Source organism: Lutra lutra, chromosome 11, assembly GCF_902655055.1.
Source record: "Lutra lutra chromosome 11, mLutLut1.2, whole genome shotgun sequence".
Taxonomy (NCBI): Eukaryota; Metazoa; Chordata; class Mammalia; order Carnivora; family Mustelidae; genus Lutra; species Lutra lutra.
Genome location: NC_062288.1, coordinates 76,099,959 through 76,115,888, shown reverse-complemented (window position 1 = coordinate 76,115,888; position 15,930 = coordinate 76,099,959). Strand labels below are relative to the sequence as shown.

Here is a 15,930-nt window from a genome sequence, read left to right as displayed (position 1 = left end):
AGAATTCCAAATAAATAAACTGAACAAAACTAAGAAGAAAAGTACCACTTTTTTGAGAGTGTCAATTAGGTAAAATTCATGAAGAAATTAGTTAGCGTCAACAACAAAATATTTCTCTTACCTGAAATGGAAAACAGTTTAAAGATGCAAAATTTAGAACATGTGATAATTTTGACTTCTTCAACAGCTTCTTTTAGTTAATAACCTAGCAATCGATTATATATTCTACAAGTAGAACCACATTTAAAATGAACCAACTATATCATTTCTGGCCTTGGCAAACTAAATAGCATATGAAAAAATAATGGCTTCATAATTAATAACTTGAAATATGTATATTCAGTATTGGCCTTAGTCTACAATAATAAGGTTACCCATGGATTTTACCAACACATTGCTTGAGGCTCCTGAGATTTACTTACTAAGCGCAGCAGGTCAAACAAAGCAAGGAATATTTAAATCTCACCCTCTGGCCGGGACTTATTGAGAAGGAAATGTTCTCTAATATGGCATTCCCACCATCTGTATACTTTGCTGTGAGGTCTTTGACAGTCATTTGGCCCCCTGAGGGCCAGATGTCATCTTCTTTCACATGATGATTCTCAGTAATCAAAACTTTTGAGAGCTGGACATCCTTGGATGGTTTGAATGACTTGGTGGGTGATTTACTTTCTTCTGCTGGCATGTCAATAAACTTGAAGACTCTGCTTACAGATCGCATCTGAAATGAAATAACAGCATTTTATGTTTGTCTGTTTAATAACTGTAGGCAATGTCGTAATTAGTGTGGTGATTCCTTTAAAAATAACATGTAAGACGTGACGCTGCTCATCGTCACCTGGTTATTTATCAGGAGGTTTTTCAATGAACTAACAGGAAATAATTGGATATAATTAAAAGCTTAACCAAAGAGAATTAACAAAGATTTATATAAATGGGCTCTGTGTAGACCTGTTTATTTTTGTGATCATTTAACAGTTATGCAAGCCACACATAAATGGCCAAATTATACTCAAAGGGATAGATGATGTCAGGGGGAAATTTTTTCTTCAACTATGAGCAACACTGCACACTGTTGCACAAGTGGTATATTATAAAAAAAGTCCCATGCCTCAAAACCACTACTGAAGATTCTCACCTTTCTCTCAAACTGCCTGAAAAACTGTCTATAATTCTGTATGTCAGCTGGGTGGCAAGTGATGCTTAATAAATTTTGAATGACTCCACAATAATCTTTAAACAAATTTAAGTCATTGTCCTATATCTGTGGTTAAATAATTACATTTTTTATATAAATTACTTATAGGTCAATTTCCATTGCTGACACTGTAAAATGTCACTGCATATAAAAGTTGTATTTGAAATTAAATACATGGTTGCTCTATAAATCTATTCATGTAACATTAACAAAGTATATCTTGAATGTATACAGAAATAAAAGAGCTCAACTATTTCTCAAAGGTGCTTAAATTCTTTAACAAGAACATGTTCCTTTGGCTAGCTATGATTTACTGGATTTTGAATATAATTTTTAAAATAGACTTACAAATAATAGGTACTTTAATAAATATTTGAAAAATCCATAAAAGAATAAACAAATGAATATGTGAATGATTTTATATATATATGAATCAGTAAATGAACAATAAGAAAGAGTTGAAGACTTTGAATTCACTCACTTCCTATTTTTAATAGATATAATCCTTGATGGCTCAGCCCTGCCCAGGAATTACTAGCTTACTGGAAGGAAATTCACTGCCTTTTTTTTTTTTTTTTTTTTTTTGTCTTTAAAGTAATTACTGATTCTGGCTTTCCTTGGTCAAGAATTCAACCCTCTTGGGGTTCCTGGGTGACTCAGTCAATTAAATCGTCTGCCTTCAGCTCTGGTCATGACCCTGGGGATTAAGCCCATTAAGCCCTCATTGGGCTCCTTGCCCAGTGGGGAGCCTGTTTCTCCCTGTCCCTCTGCCTGCCACTTCTCCCTGCCAGTGCTCTCTCTCTCTGTCAAATAAATAAATAAAATCTAAAAAAAAAAAAAATGCATTTAAAATATTTTATTGTATTTATCCTGCATAAGAATAATATTACACTCTTGAAATGACTGAGAGAAATGCAAAAATGAAGCTTAATTTTATGAAATAAAGTAAGTCTGTTGACATTTCTGCATGTCAATGCTGTGAAGAATTCTAAACTAGTCTTTGATAAATGCTTTAGCACATCAGAAAAGACACCATATTAAAAAAACCTTTATATTTTAATACTTCCAAACAGTAAGCAAAACACTTAAATATTGCTATCTAAACTACTCAAAATTTTATGTAGTACTATTAGAAAATGACATTTAAAACCATTATTTTGGCAGCACTGAAATGTATACAATTTTTTTTTTTTTTGCATAAGGAGTTGTAAAGAGTATAGCAAATTATGTACTCCATTAGTGAGGCTTACCACTGAGGGTGAACCTAGAACTTATAATGTCAAATTAGTAAATGGAATGTACCTATCAAATTTAGAAAATGGGGCACTTGGGTGGCTCAGTTGGCTAAGTGACTGCCTTTGGCTCAGGTTGTGATCCTGGAGTCCTGGGATCGAATCCCGCATCAGGCTCCCTGCTTGGCAGGGAGTCTGCTTCTCCCTCTGACCCTCCCTCTTCTCAAGTTCTTTCTCTCTCTCTCTCTCTCATTCTCTCTCTCAAATTAAAAAAAAAAATCTTTTTAAAAAAATTTACAAAATGAAGTTTTCAACTCATCATCTTCCATATAGTCTAGTTGCTTAAAGTGACCCCAAGACAGACTGTTCTAGTTACCCACAGCATAGTCAAATATCCCTGAACAAGAACAAGTTCGTCTTAACAATGGGCACTGATCCATAGCACGTAAGCAGACACCCGTTCAGTTCAGCGGGTTAGGACATTTTCTGATGAGACAGAAAGGTGGCTAGTGCAGACACCTGCATTATGGCAAGTTTTGCAACCACTGAAATGCTGTTACTGAATAGATGATGTGGCCAGATAATATTATAAGTTACTAATTCCTTGTCCCTCACAGGCTCTCCAACTGGCACATTCTACTTCTACTGCTTTTTAAAGGAGAAGCCACAACAGAACCAGAGTGGAAAAAATGAATTTTGGTCCTTCAAGTTTCAAAAATTGGCTTTTGGAACCAGTGATAGATAGTTTGAAAATTTTGAGCCACCTGAATATTGGCTATTAAGTTTCAAAAATCAAAGCTTGAAAGACTCAAAGCAGTGTTTATGCAAAAACGGTAGCCATAGATGAATTTATGATGGATGAGAAACAGCTCCTCTCTTTGTCCCACAATCTGACTCATGAATGGGTCAACAAGAGGACTTAGGTACCAATTCCTTTAAAAAGGAGTCCTGACTTGCAACCAAACTCTAGTTCTATCCTTGAGTAGATTTGGGGAATTTTTGGACACAGGAGGCCTATGCCTTAATATCAAGGTGAAGCCCAGGAATGAGGCATGCCTTAGAGAAACTTCCAGTATGTGGAATAGCATGGAAGCAGTAGAGTGGACATGGGTGCTTGGCGTGTCTATATACAGACAGTTTTAGACTTCCCTTTATTTCCAGAGTGGTGCTAGAGGAAAGCCAAATTCCAATCCTTTGGTCCCTCAGGGTCTTCCATGCCTTGGTCATGGGGGAGTTGAGAGAGAATTCATCAAAGTAGGGCTCATAATCAGGATCAGAAAAACAAAGATGCAGTCTCCATGGACTGTACACCTCTAGGTCAAAGAGCAGCGTCAATGCCTCAGAGACAGCACAGACAAGGAGAAACCTAGGGCCAGATGCTCCCTCCCCCAGTGCATTGGCATTCTGTAAACTCCATTCAGAATTTAGATTCACTTGCAGCAGAATTTCTGAACATGCTGAGATTGCTTCTTGCACTCCACAGCACATGTATTCAAGCAGAAAATAAATTCAACTACAGCAAAAGGAGAGTCATACTTCTTACACACTTGATTTCATAGCCAAAGATTCATGACTGACCAGGGATGGACCCCAGTTTGGTGGAAACTAAAGCTTAAATAATTGAAGGGTTTCTTCTTATGTGAAAGCATCAAAATTACGCATTTACAATTAAGTATGGGGCCTCAGAAGGTGTCCATGCAAGAGAGAGGATCTGAAGCTGATCCTCCACAGGCTGCTGGTTGAGCCCACACTGACTATTACAGTAACCTTATTCAAAGCATTCCTTGTTGTATCCTTCCCATCTAGGGCTTAGCACCAAGCAGTCCCTTAATAAATCTTTGTTAAGGATGAGTGACCCCATTGTTCTACCTCATCTGCAGAAAGCAATATCTGGGCAGGGTGAATGATAGCGCTGAGTCCCTCAGCAGGCAATGGAGGCCGCCATTGTACCTCTCAGCTTCTCAGTCTGAAAATAGACATTGCTATTTGGATTTGAAGGAAATGGCAGCATACCAAACTATTTTTAGTCTCATCTAGTTGTTTTCAATTGAGCTTTTTATTTTAACTTAATCCTTTTTCTAATTTAGAATGTCTACTAACACTGTCAAGTGATATGTAAAAACCACTGTGCCACTGGACAGAAATTCAGATTTGGTCATTCTCAGAGTGACTGCAGACTGTGAACGAGCTGCCTCTTCCTGGGCAGTGAAGGGTGTTCCTGAGGAGGAATGAGGAACAGCTCTGCCTGGCCCTCTGACAGGAAAAGTCTCAAAGTAGCCATTACCAGCTTAGGTGAGAGCATTTGTCTTAGATTTTCAGAAACAAACGATGAAGGCAAAATGAGACTCAGACGCTGAGATGCTCAACATGTTCTTCATGTGAAAAGGAAAACCTGAGAACATCTGTACAGACTTCTATAAAATTAAAGTTTAGCCAAAACGAGGTGGGATTTTTACTTGAGAAATGGCTGCTTTAAATTTCTGGTTTTGCTAAAAATAATAATAATAACACAATTAATTAACTAATTAATTCATTTCTGGCTTTGTTATTTAAATTTATTATGCTCCAAAACTTCTCCCAAATCAATCTCTAACACCAAATCTCATTATCTTTATAATAACTTCTCAAGTTTCTAATCTAAGCATCAGAAGAACAAAGTCTTTAGGCAATGTGATGGTTAATGAAAAGAAAGCTCCACAGCCTTATGATAACCTTATTTTATAAATGATGTGTTCAGTGGGAAAAAAAAAAGTGATTCCTGACTTTCCTTTTCCCTCTCTGTTGACGATGAGTGAAGAAAATTCTTAAAAACCTTTTCTAGAATAAGTCAGAAAGCCAGACTCCCATCCTCCACAAAAATATTTGCTCTATTTCCTTTTATCCTTTGGGTTGTGTAGAAAACAAGGCATCAAAATTATGCATGGACATCAAAACTATATGCTTAACACCAGAAGAGTCATGATAATAAAAAAATATATTTCCTAAGCCTGACGTCTGGTGGGCAACACTTACAGAGATTTCACAAATGGTTTTTATAGGAGAATCACAAGAAATAAATGTGAGGAGGATCATCAGCAAAACTGATACAAGGTGAAGAACTTCACACATTTTACAAGAGATATTTTCGAACCATGAAGTATACAAAAGGGAGGCTTTACATCGTAGATCCTTCCTGCTAGGTCCAAACGAAATGTTTTTCAGGACTCACTAACACAGCCTGTGACCAAAGCCACATTACAGTCATTAGCATAATCTTTAGGCCATGCACATAGACTTATGAGATAATGGTTATCATGTAAACATTTTCTCTGCCTAAAACATATTCCTGAAACTTTAGTCTATCCTTCTGTGTCTATCACTTATGCTTCTAGAGCATTTAAAAAGTCAGTCAAGAACTGCACTGTTATAAATTATTAACAGCATAAGTGAGCTACTTATAGTGTACTAGACACTCTACATCTTTGTAAATTATTATAGTCTGCTAGCTACACAAACTGTTTACTGCCAACCTGTGGCAAATCACATGGCAAATCGATATTACTTTTTCTGACCGCAAGAAGTAATAGAAATGGTGTTCTTTAAATAAGAGAAAGAAAGTCTATCATAGCTAATGACAAAAGGAATAACCTAAGAAACACAGAGGTATCAAATATGTTGGTGTCTATTTTCGGTAATTAACAATGTCAGTAATCATGGTACTAAGTGTGCCAATAGGCAGGAAAAACTCTTAAATTTTAATTTGAAAAATATCATATCACTTACTGAATCTACTACTCACACTTGAACTTACACTCTGTCTGGTATTACTATTTTTTAAAAGCAATGACACGCCATCAGCAAGTACTTAATGGATAAAATTGAGTCCATGTGGTATCCATTAAAAGTATTTCAAAGAAAATCTCAGGAAGAGGGGTCTAAAATATCATATCAAGATATTTTTTCAAGGTTTATACAATTTTAATGAGGTTTTCTCTAAACATCTTAATTTTGAAATATTTTGGCTTCCCCAAAGTACTATTACTAAGCATCATCCTTTTATATCCTATTACAGATACATTAGTTAATATATAAGGCAAAAATGATTTGCTGGTGGTCCATCAATTCCAAACTAAATTCTATTCCATAGACCAGAGATCTATGGACCAATGGTCAAATCCAGCTACATCCAATTGTTTATATTAGCTTTGCCCTACAAAGGTTGAGTTGAGGAGTTACCATAGAGACCATATAGCTCACAAAGCTGAAAATAGTAACTATCCAACCCTTTATAGAAAATGTTTGCTGACCTCCTCTTATGACACACACAAAAAGTCAGAGCTAAAATGAATGTTAGTATCTACTCCAGTGATTCACAAGTCTAGATACACATTGGAATCACCTGGAACACTTTTAAAAATATAGACATCATCTTCAGTCACCCTGCCCCTGACCAGGAGAAATGATTTAATTGATCTTACAGGACCCCGGGTAATCTATATTGTTGTAAACTTTCCTCATGTGCTGTTGAGGTTGAGAACTTCTGATCTAATCCTTTCATTCTTGGTACAAATGAAAAAACCTAAACCCAGGAAGCTAAAGTGACAGTCGCAAAACTCAACAAATTTTCTCAACTTTCCAACACTCCAGCAGTTCTTTATGGCTCTCATAAGCCTCCCTTACAAATTCAAGACTCTAGAGCATCTCAATGGCACTTTCTCTGTTGGCTCTAATAACAGACTGGTTCAGTTCTTTGTTCTGCTCCAACAACTGCAGTGGTAAATGACTTCATCAGTGGAGTTTAGGGGTGAAGGACAATGGCAGATAAGTCTGACTCCTATGGACATCTGGAATAATACCTACATCTATGCCAATCAAGACTTGAAATCTTTCATATGAAAGATTAGATTCAGAAGAGAATGTCAGAGCTAACATGGACCTTAAAAAAAAATTGTAACCAAACTGTTTCCTTTTACAGAGAGAAATGTGAAGCCCTCAGTGGGGGTGATGACTTGCCTAAGACCATACATCTTGGTGATAAAGCAAGAGTGGAATGCAGAGTAGAAGAGCCACTCTGTAGGACAGAAAGGACATGTTTGGAAGAAAATAAGTCTTGGGACAGATGTCATGAATGGAAAACATGTTACAAAGCCTCATGAGGACAGAAAAACAAAGAAAGATATGATCAACAGACCATTGAAGGAAGGGGGAAAGAGGAGAACTGAATTCTCCCCTCAAATTCTTGGAGCAAAACTGGATTCAATACTAGAGAACTGGGCATCGGGTGCAACAAAGAGAAGCCAGTTTCCCCTTTTTTGTTCTCTTGTTGGTTACTGTACCATCAGTCACTTGATCTTTACTGGAATAAAAAAAAAAAAAAACAGAGGTAATAAAAGGATAAAAGAGATACAGAGGGAGTCTCTATTGACACAAAACTCTTCTCAGATTGCATCACTCTTGCAAGAACTTTCTGGAGCCTCATTAACTGGAATCTAAATGTGAGCCCTGCAGATACACCGTCTTCCCTCTCATCCTGGTGGTTTCCTTCCCCTTGTCTTATTAGGAACACATAGTACAATAGGTATGTCTTATCTGCTGCTGTAGTCAAGAGAATTAAGGAAGCAGGATACTATTCACGCTCAGATCTTTTAGTTGTGCTCACTAAGTGGTAGACAGTCCTGAAAAATACATGAATTGTCAACTGCCTCATTCAAACCGACTTTGAGTGTGGGTAATCCACCAGTCACCAGATGGCTTGATGTTGCTAAGTCTGAAACATCACCTCTGCACCCATTCTAACTCTTGTTTATTTAATTATCAGAAATATAGGTATTCAGAAATATAGGTATATACATTGCCTGTTTAACATATGTAATTGCTTACATAGCTAAAAATAGGACAAAAACACACTTTAGGGTACTAAAAATGGCAGGTATCTTATGAGTCCAAAGAAAATAAATTAGTACACAGATTCGTTAAGAATATAAAAAACTGGGTATCAGAGTGGCTCAGTCAGTTTAGCATCTGCCTTCAGATCAGGTCATGATCTCAGAGTCCTGGGATGGAGCCCCACATTGGGCTCCCTGCCCTGAGAGGAGTCTGCTTCTTCCTCTAACTCCACCCCTTCCCTGGCTTGTTCTCTTTCTCTGTCTCTTATTCACTCTCTCTCAAATGAATAAATAAAATCTGCTTTAAAAAAATACAAAAATTTAAAACAGTAGCTTCAGCAATAACAAATGTAATTCATTTAGTACTTGAGGTATGGAGTTAAAAGGAATTAATACTTCTTTTTCACCCCATCTACAGAATGGTATAAAATACACAAATCAAACAGACAGACATATACACATATACACATTTATATACATAAATGAAGGGTGAATTTGAAATAACAGTATTTAAAATATCATGATATCAACTGAAATAATTGGAAATTCCCTATAATGGGGGTTTTCAGTGGGAATTATTAAATTTGACTCTCTGGCAATTTTACTATTTTTTTAAATTTCTGGGTGACTCACAGCCTACTAATCTGTATCATTCATAAGGTGACAATGTTCAGATGATTTTTCTTTCCAAACTACTATATAAAGCCAGACAAATTAGTAGGTAGAACAGAAGTTCTGTTCCCTTTTAATGGTCTCATGATACCACATGTTGTATTTTGAGGAGATTCTAGACAAGAACTTAGGCCCCAAAATGTCAAGTTTACTGGAAGATATTCTTATCACTGTGCTTTCTAAACACAGAGAGGCATCAAGTTGTAGTGTATCTTCAGAGAGTCTGGTTTAGACTAGAGATATGAATGAGTGATTGAGAGATGGTTTCTATAGCACAGAGTTAGATGGCAGCAGCTAGAGAGAAGACAGAAGAGGGCTGGAATATAGCTAATGTTCAGAGACCTGTAAGAAGAGGAGGGCCAGCAAAGAGAAGTAAGGAGGAACCCAAGAGGTAGCAGAGACTGACAGGAGGATCATCATGGTGTTGAGAGAAGAAAGTATCCAGCAGAAGGATTTGTCTATGGCATAAGTACTGCTGAGAGGGTACGGGAGACAAGGACATTGGATCTGGCAAAATATTGGCCATGAGTCATGGGGCTGGTGCAAACAAAGTGAAGTAGGCTGTGGCAAGAATGGGAAGGAGGAAATGGAGACAGGCCCTCTTTCAAGAAGTTGTGCTATAAATAGATCAAAGAAAAGAGGTGCAAGTTATACATCAAGGGAAGGTAGTTTTATGATGGGGACAGAGGTCCCACAAAGAGCAGTTAATTGAGTGTTACTGGTCTTTAAATAGGAATAAAGACACAGAGGGAAGGTAGGGCATATGAATAGAGGTGAACAGGCTGGTACAACTGGTAGAGAGAAATAAGGAAATTCTTCTTGGTTGCATCTGTTTTTTTCTATGAAGTATATAGCAAGGTCATTGGCTGAGAGTGCAGGGGGTAGAATCATCAGAGCTCCCGAGAAAAGATAAGAAGGTGGGAAAGAACTATCTTAGGGAATATAATGAAGAATTCATTAGGAATATGTAATCAAAGGGTTTTTGGTCAGCTTTGAGTGCTGATAACTGAGATGTGCAGTTGGTTACAAAGTGACATGAAGTAACAATGAGGAAGTGTTATCATCCAAATATTACCCTTACTGGCTGAAAGCTAATAAAATTCAGGCACCTGGGTGTAAGCAACTGATGCACAGTAAAAGAAAAGTCATTCTGCCGTTTTATAACTTCATAGTTCTGTTTATGTTTGATTCTGTGCCCGTGTCTAAACTAGGCTAGAGAGGTAAATGAAATACTCTTTCTAAGTCTAGTTTTGTTTTCTGTTTTTTTGTTTTTGTTTTTCAGAGTAGCCCTGCACTGGAAAACTGGAAGTCCATATCATACAAAACACCCTCTTTACTGCATTTAAACTCAGATCTAAATTCAGTTAAGACATTCAGTAATGTAACATGAGAACACAGTGAATTTCTCCTTCAGAGGTCACAAGGACCTTCAGTGTTAATATCACATAGATGTAGAATTTGAGGGCACAGCTATCTCCCCTCCTACCCACAACATATGCTAGGTGAAAACTACAAGATTACTGTACAACTTTAGTAGGGGAAGAGGTAAAAAAGGGAATTAATATTAATAACTAGATGAATGTCCACAGGGGCCCAGGAAAGACTGCTTGTATATTTGGCAGGGAAATGAAAACTAACATGATCACTTTGATATTTAAACAAAAGAACATGACTTTTTAAAATGAGATCAAATGCAAATATTGATAATTTTCATAGGCTGTATTAAAATATAATAGTTCTTTGCAAAATTCTTTCATGCCATAAGATCAAAGACACAATGTCAAAGCACAGGGTTACAAAGCTCAGGAATGCCCATGCGAAAAACTTAGAGAAGTCAACATACCTTAAACAAACTATTTTTTTTACACTAAACTTTAATGGAGATTGGACAAGCAGAATAGAAATGTACCAGACAAAGGTTTCAACATCAAATATACACAGGTTGTTTCATAAACCAAGAAAATTAATATAGCAAAGGAACTGTGCATATACAAGGTGAAGAGATATTTTTAGATAAAGAAGTGAAGTACATGAGGATTTTTTTTTTTTAAGATTTTATTTATTTATTTATTTGACAGACAGAGATCACAAGCAGGCAGAGAGGCAGGCAGAGAGAGAGGAGGAAGCAGGCTCCCTGCTGAGCAGAGAGCCCGATGCGGGGCTCGATCCCAGGACCCTGAGATCATGACCTGAGCCGAAGGCAGCAGCTTAACCCACTGAGCCACCCAGGCGCCCCAGTACATGAGGATTTTAATTGTAAAGTCAAAGTTGTAGAAAATTTGAACAAAAAAATAAATGCAAGCACAATACTGATTTACTCCTCTCCTGCTATTTTCCAACAGAAACATTTCTTTTTTTTTAATTTTATTTACTCTCACTTTTATTTATACTCACTCTCACAGAGAGAATGAGCACAAGTGGTGAGAATGGCAGGCAAAGGGAGAGGGGAGAAGCAGACTCCCCGCTGTGCAGGGAACCCAATGGTCCCTGCTTGATCCCAAGACCCAGGGATCATGACCAGAGCCAAAGGGAGATGCTTAATTACTGAGCCCCTCAAAAGCGCCTCAACTGAAATATTTCTAAGTATACAGACCCAACTTTAAAAGTGTTAAGAGTTAAGTGAGGAAATAAATGGAGTCACAGAAAAAGCTAGCCAACCCCCCAAAAAATAACATTCAAGGAAAAGAGAGAAACCTTACTATAAATCGTCTTACGGTTAAATTACATTTCAATAAATTAATAAAATGCTTTGCTTAAATAAAATATTAGATACATGGGCAGGCAGAAGGCATGAAAAGTTTTGCTTTTCCCAGAGATATTGTTTTATAATGATATTTGTTCTTGTTTTAAAAAAGATTTTTATTTATTTATTTGAAAGAAAGAATGAGAGCATGAGAACAGCAGGAGGGGCAGGGAGAGTGACAAGCAGACTCCTCCCTGAGGGCAGAGCCCAATTCTGGGCTCCATCTCTTGACCCTGAGATCATGACCTGAGTCAAAATCAAGAGTCCGCCACTTAACCGACTGAGCCACTCAGGTATCCCATGATGATATTTCTTCTGATAGGAATTGGTTATAAAATTTTCACAGCTGAATGAACGTGTGCATTCTGGGAACATGGGACCTATTAGGCGACTGGAGAAGGAATCTAGGCAAAAAGTGTAATGATGGTGTTATATGTATGGTCATTTTCAACTTGGCTCTCTAGCCCCTCTGCAAACGCAGAAATGGATGACTGATTTTTAAGTACGCTATTCCCGGCAGACTAATCAAAGTTGACAATGAAAATGATGTGTTTTTTTTTAACTAACAGTGGGAAATTTGTCCTTCTTCCTTTTACCTCTCATTCTTGCTGCCATGGGATTTGTGCACCTGACACAGTATTAACTCAGTTATATACTACTGCAGGCTCTGCATTCCAGAGACCCAAGACAAGAGAAACAATGAAACCAAAACATGGTCTTTGTACCCACTAATAAAGTATATAAATGTGTGGGGATATTGGCCCAAAGAGAGAGAGAGAAAGCAAAAAGAAACACTCTAGGGGCGCCTGGGTGGCTCAGTGGGTTAAGCCTCTGCCTTCGGCTCAGGTCATGATCTCAGGGTCCTGGGATGAAGCCCCATATCGGGCTCTCTGCTTGGCGGGGGACCTGGCTCCCCCCCTCTCTCTGCTGGCCTCTCAGTCTGCTTGTGATCTCTCTCTGTAAAATAAATAAATGAATAAATAAAATCTTTTAAAAAAAGGAAAAAAAAAGAAGCACTCTAGGAATGAGAAAGGAAATATCACTAAACACTGGAAATTTAAAAACTTAGAAATAAAAAAAGAATACTACAAAAAAGATAATGCTGCTGAACTGGAAAACCCAAGACAGGGAAGGGTTTCTTAAACAAGATACCAAAAGATAAAGGGTAAGACTAATGAAATTAACTTCATTAAACTTAGAAGCTTCTTTTCATCAAAAGATACTATAAGCTAAGCCACTGACTAGAGGACCATGTTTAAAATATACAGAATCGACAACCCAGAATTCATAAACTTTCATGAATCAATTAAGAAAAAATTCAGCCTACTACAAAAATGGGCAATTGACAGAAACAAATAATTAACAGAGGAGGAAGCCCATAAGCCAATAAATACGTATTAAGCAGTCCTATCTCTTTAGTAGTCAATTTGCATCCATCCGATTGCCAAAACTAAAAGGTCTGACAACCTGCTGAAACTGTGGACCGATGAAAATTCTTAAACTCTCTTGATGGGAGTATAAATTTATACAAGATATTTGAGAATAATTGGGCACCATCTGGTAAAACTGAATACGGGTGAATTCTATAACCCAGTATAGCCATTCCTGTGTATCCATCCCTTGACAAGGGTTTTTCACTGTAGCACAAGATCTTGACTGTGGCTGTCTATGTGGAGAAAGGAAGGTCTAAACTGAGATACATAGTAGTCTTTGATTCTTCTGTGATGTTTTATTCCTTAAGCTGGGTGTTGGATATGTAGTCCTCCCTTATGTCATTACCTATGCTTTTTGGTTTGTCCAAATTTTTTCATAAAAGTTAAAAAATAATAATTACTTACCAAGCTGTCCACATCTATGCTGGAGTTTACAGCCCATTGCAATGTACCCATGATATTCATGGCTAACGTTAGAATAATACCAACTGTTCCTACTCCTTCACCTATAGGTGGGGAAAAAAATATAAACAGGCTTTATGTTATTTCCCTCTGCTGTGAACCTCTTTATGCTGCTCCTAGGGCATGCATCATATTAAAGTTGCATTCCAATTTTGTGCTAATTTTAACCATCTTTCATCTCAGTTCACTACAGTATCTACCACTAGTAATAATATCTTGCATATAGTTAAGTAATAAACCAATGTTTTAAATTAAAGAGTGACTGGGGCCCCCTGGGTGGCTCAGTTGGTTGAGCAACTGCCTTCAGCTCAGGTCATGATCCTGGAGTCCAGGGATCGAGTCCCACATCAGGCTCCCTGCTCAGTGCGGAGTCTGCTCTCCCTCTGACCTATCCTCTCTCACACACTCTCTCTTTCTTTCTCAAATAAATAAATAAATAAATATTTTTAAAAAATAAATTAAAGAGTGACTATTAGGAAAGAGTTGCCCTTTAAAAAAAAAATGTGTCAGATATTGAAGGGGCTGCTGGTGTCAGGTAAATACCATGGTCATCTCTTCTACTACTCCTCTGTAGGTAATAATACCTTCAAAGTCTACAATGGGCAATGACAAAAAACTTCTATGTCTGGATGAGGTCCTCCACAAAGAAGTCAAAAGCACGAGGGCTCCTGGGTGGCTCAGTTGGTTAAGTGACTGCCTTCAGCTCAGGTCATGATCCTGGAGTCCCGGGATTGAGTCCCGCATTAGGCTCCCTTCTCAGTGAGGAGTCTGCTTCTCCCTTTGACCCTCCCCACCTCATGCTCTCTCTCTCTTTCTCTCTCTCTCAAATAAATGAAGTCTTAAAAAAAAAAAAGTCAAAAGCAGGAGAAAGGTTTGAGCAGCATCTGTTAGATGATTAGATAGGTCTCCTGCCTTTGTGAGGAGAACTTTCTCTACTAATCAGACACTTTGGGGTACAAAGTGGACTTAGGGTTTCATGAGGAAGTCAAAACTCATGGGTCTGCCATTGAGAAAAGGAGAAAACTGCCTTTTATATTAAAAAAAAAAATGACCAGTTTGCCCAGGATGAATAATACTTAAGTGTTTATTAGAAAACATAGCTTCTATGTGTGGGGCTGGAGAGGACCACTAATTTATGACTATAAAAATCTTCTAACAGAAAAGTTTTTAAAACTTTAGGTTATCAAGTCTCCATTGAGAGTCAGTCCTGGCAAGTGTATTATAGGATAAGATCATTACTGGGTTCTAAAATTGGGGGAAGTTATTTGTCCTATTATTATTAATTGAAATTTTTTCTTCCACATTTCCTCTGACAGAAGACAAACCATACACAGTAGGCATGTGCTTTTAATACTAAATCATTTATTCCAAATAGGTAAGATTTATCAGAACCCCAGTATATTACTCATTCTGAAGGTTAAGATGAGAGTAAGATAAAATTTTAAAAATAACAAGAATAAATAATATAATATTTATGGGTATTTAGTAGGAACCAGCACTATACCAAGTGTTTTATACAAAGTATCTCATTTAATACTCACCCAAACTATATGATAGATAGGTACTGTTATCATGTGTATTTACAATACGAGGAAAATGAGGGCCTTAGAGAAGCTAACTAGTATATACAAGTTATCATAGCTGAAGACTAGGAGAAGCAGGATTGCTATTCATCAGGTGGCTAACATTCACTCTGGCTTAGAATCAGGTTTGACTGACTGGTCCTGAACTAACGTGATCTGTCAATGCTTTGACTACCGCCCTATTAGATCAGGACCTAATCAGATCCTTAACCACGATTTTACAGCACATGACACACTGTTAACAAATCTTCATCCATTCAGCCCTCCTTGATCTTGTTTCAAATAACTTAAAGGAAAAATTTTAAAATTCTGAGCCTAAGAAGAAAATTGACTATAGTACGAAGAATTTTAGTTCATTTGCCTGCTCACTTATATTCATCACAGAGAGTCATTTCCCACTGTGAGTTGAGAGAATGATGGATGTAAGGAACCCACTCCTCTCACAGCAGTCAAGGTGAGCCTGTTTTCTATTCTTTCCAGTACTCTGTACCTGGTCAAAGGAATGCTGCTGTTAACTCAAGGGGCCATAGGCAGTCACTGTGGCACAGCTCTGGTTCACCCAGAAAACCAGTCATCAGAGAGAGAGACAGAATACAGGAAGCAGCCACAGAGGACTACACTCAGGCAGCATCCAGCCACAAGAGATGAGGACGTCTCCTCTGTTCCCTCTGAAGACCCAGCATGCTCCTGCCCTGGGCTTCACGGGACCCTCCTGGGATTCCAGCCTATGCTTCCTTCTGTTG

At 37.6% G+C, this 15,930-nt stretch overlaps 1 protein-coding gene across 5 annotated transcripts in view; it reads right to left on the bottom strand.

Annotated features, from left to right (window-relative positions):
• CFTR (CF transmembrane conductance regulator) overlaps positions 1 to 15,930 on the bottom strand; it is a 166,767-nt gene that overhangs the window by 35,710 nt on the left and 115,127 nt on the right. For all 5 annotated transcript variants that reach the window (XM_047695523.1, XM_047695520.1, XM_047695521.1 and 2 more), the window contains 2 exons: positions 13,548 to 13,648; positions 467 to 721 (listed from right to left, as the gene is read on the bottom strand). In XM_047695523.1, the coding sequence (XP_047551479.1) occupies positions 467 to 721; positions 13,548 to 13,648 (356 nt within the window). The remainder of the gene's footprint in view (positions 1 to 466; positions 722 to 13,547; positions 13,649 to 15,930) is intronic.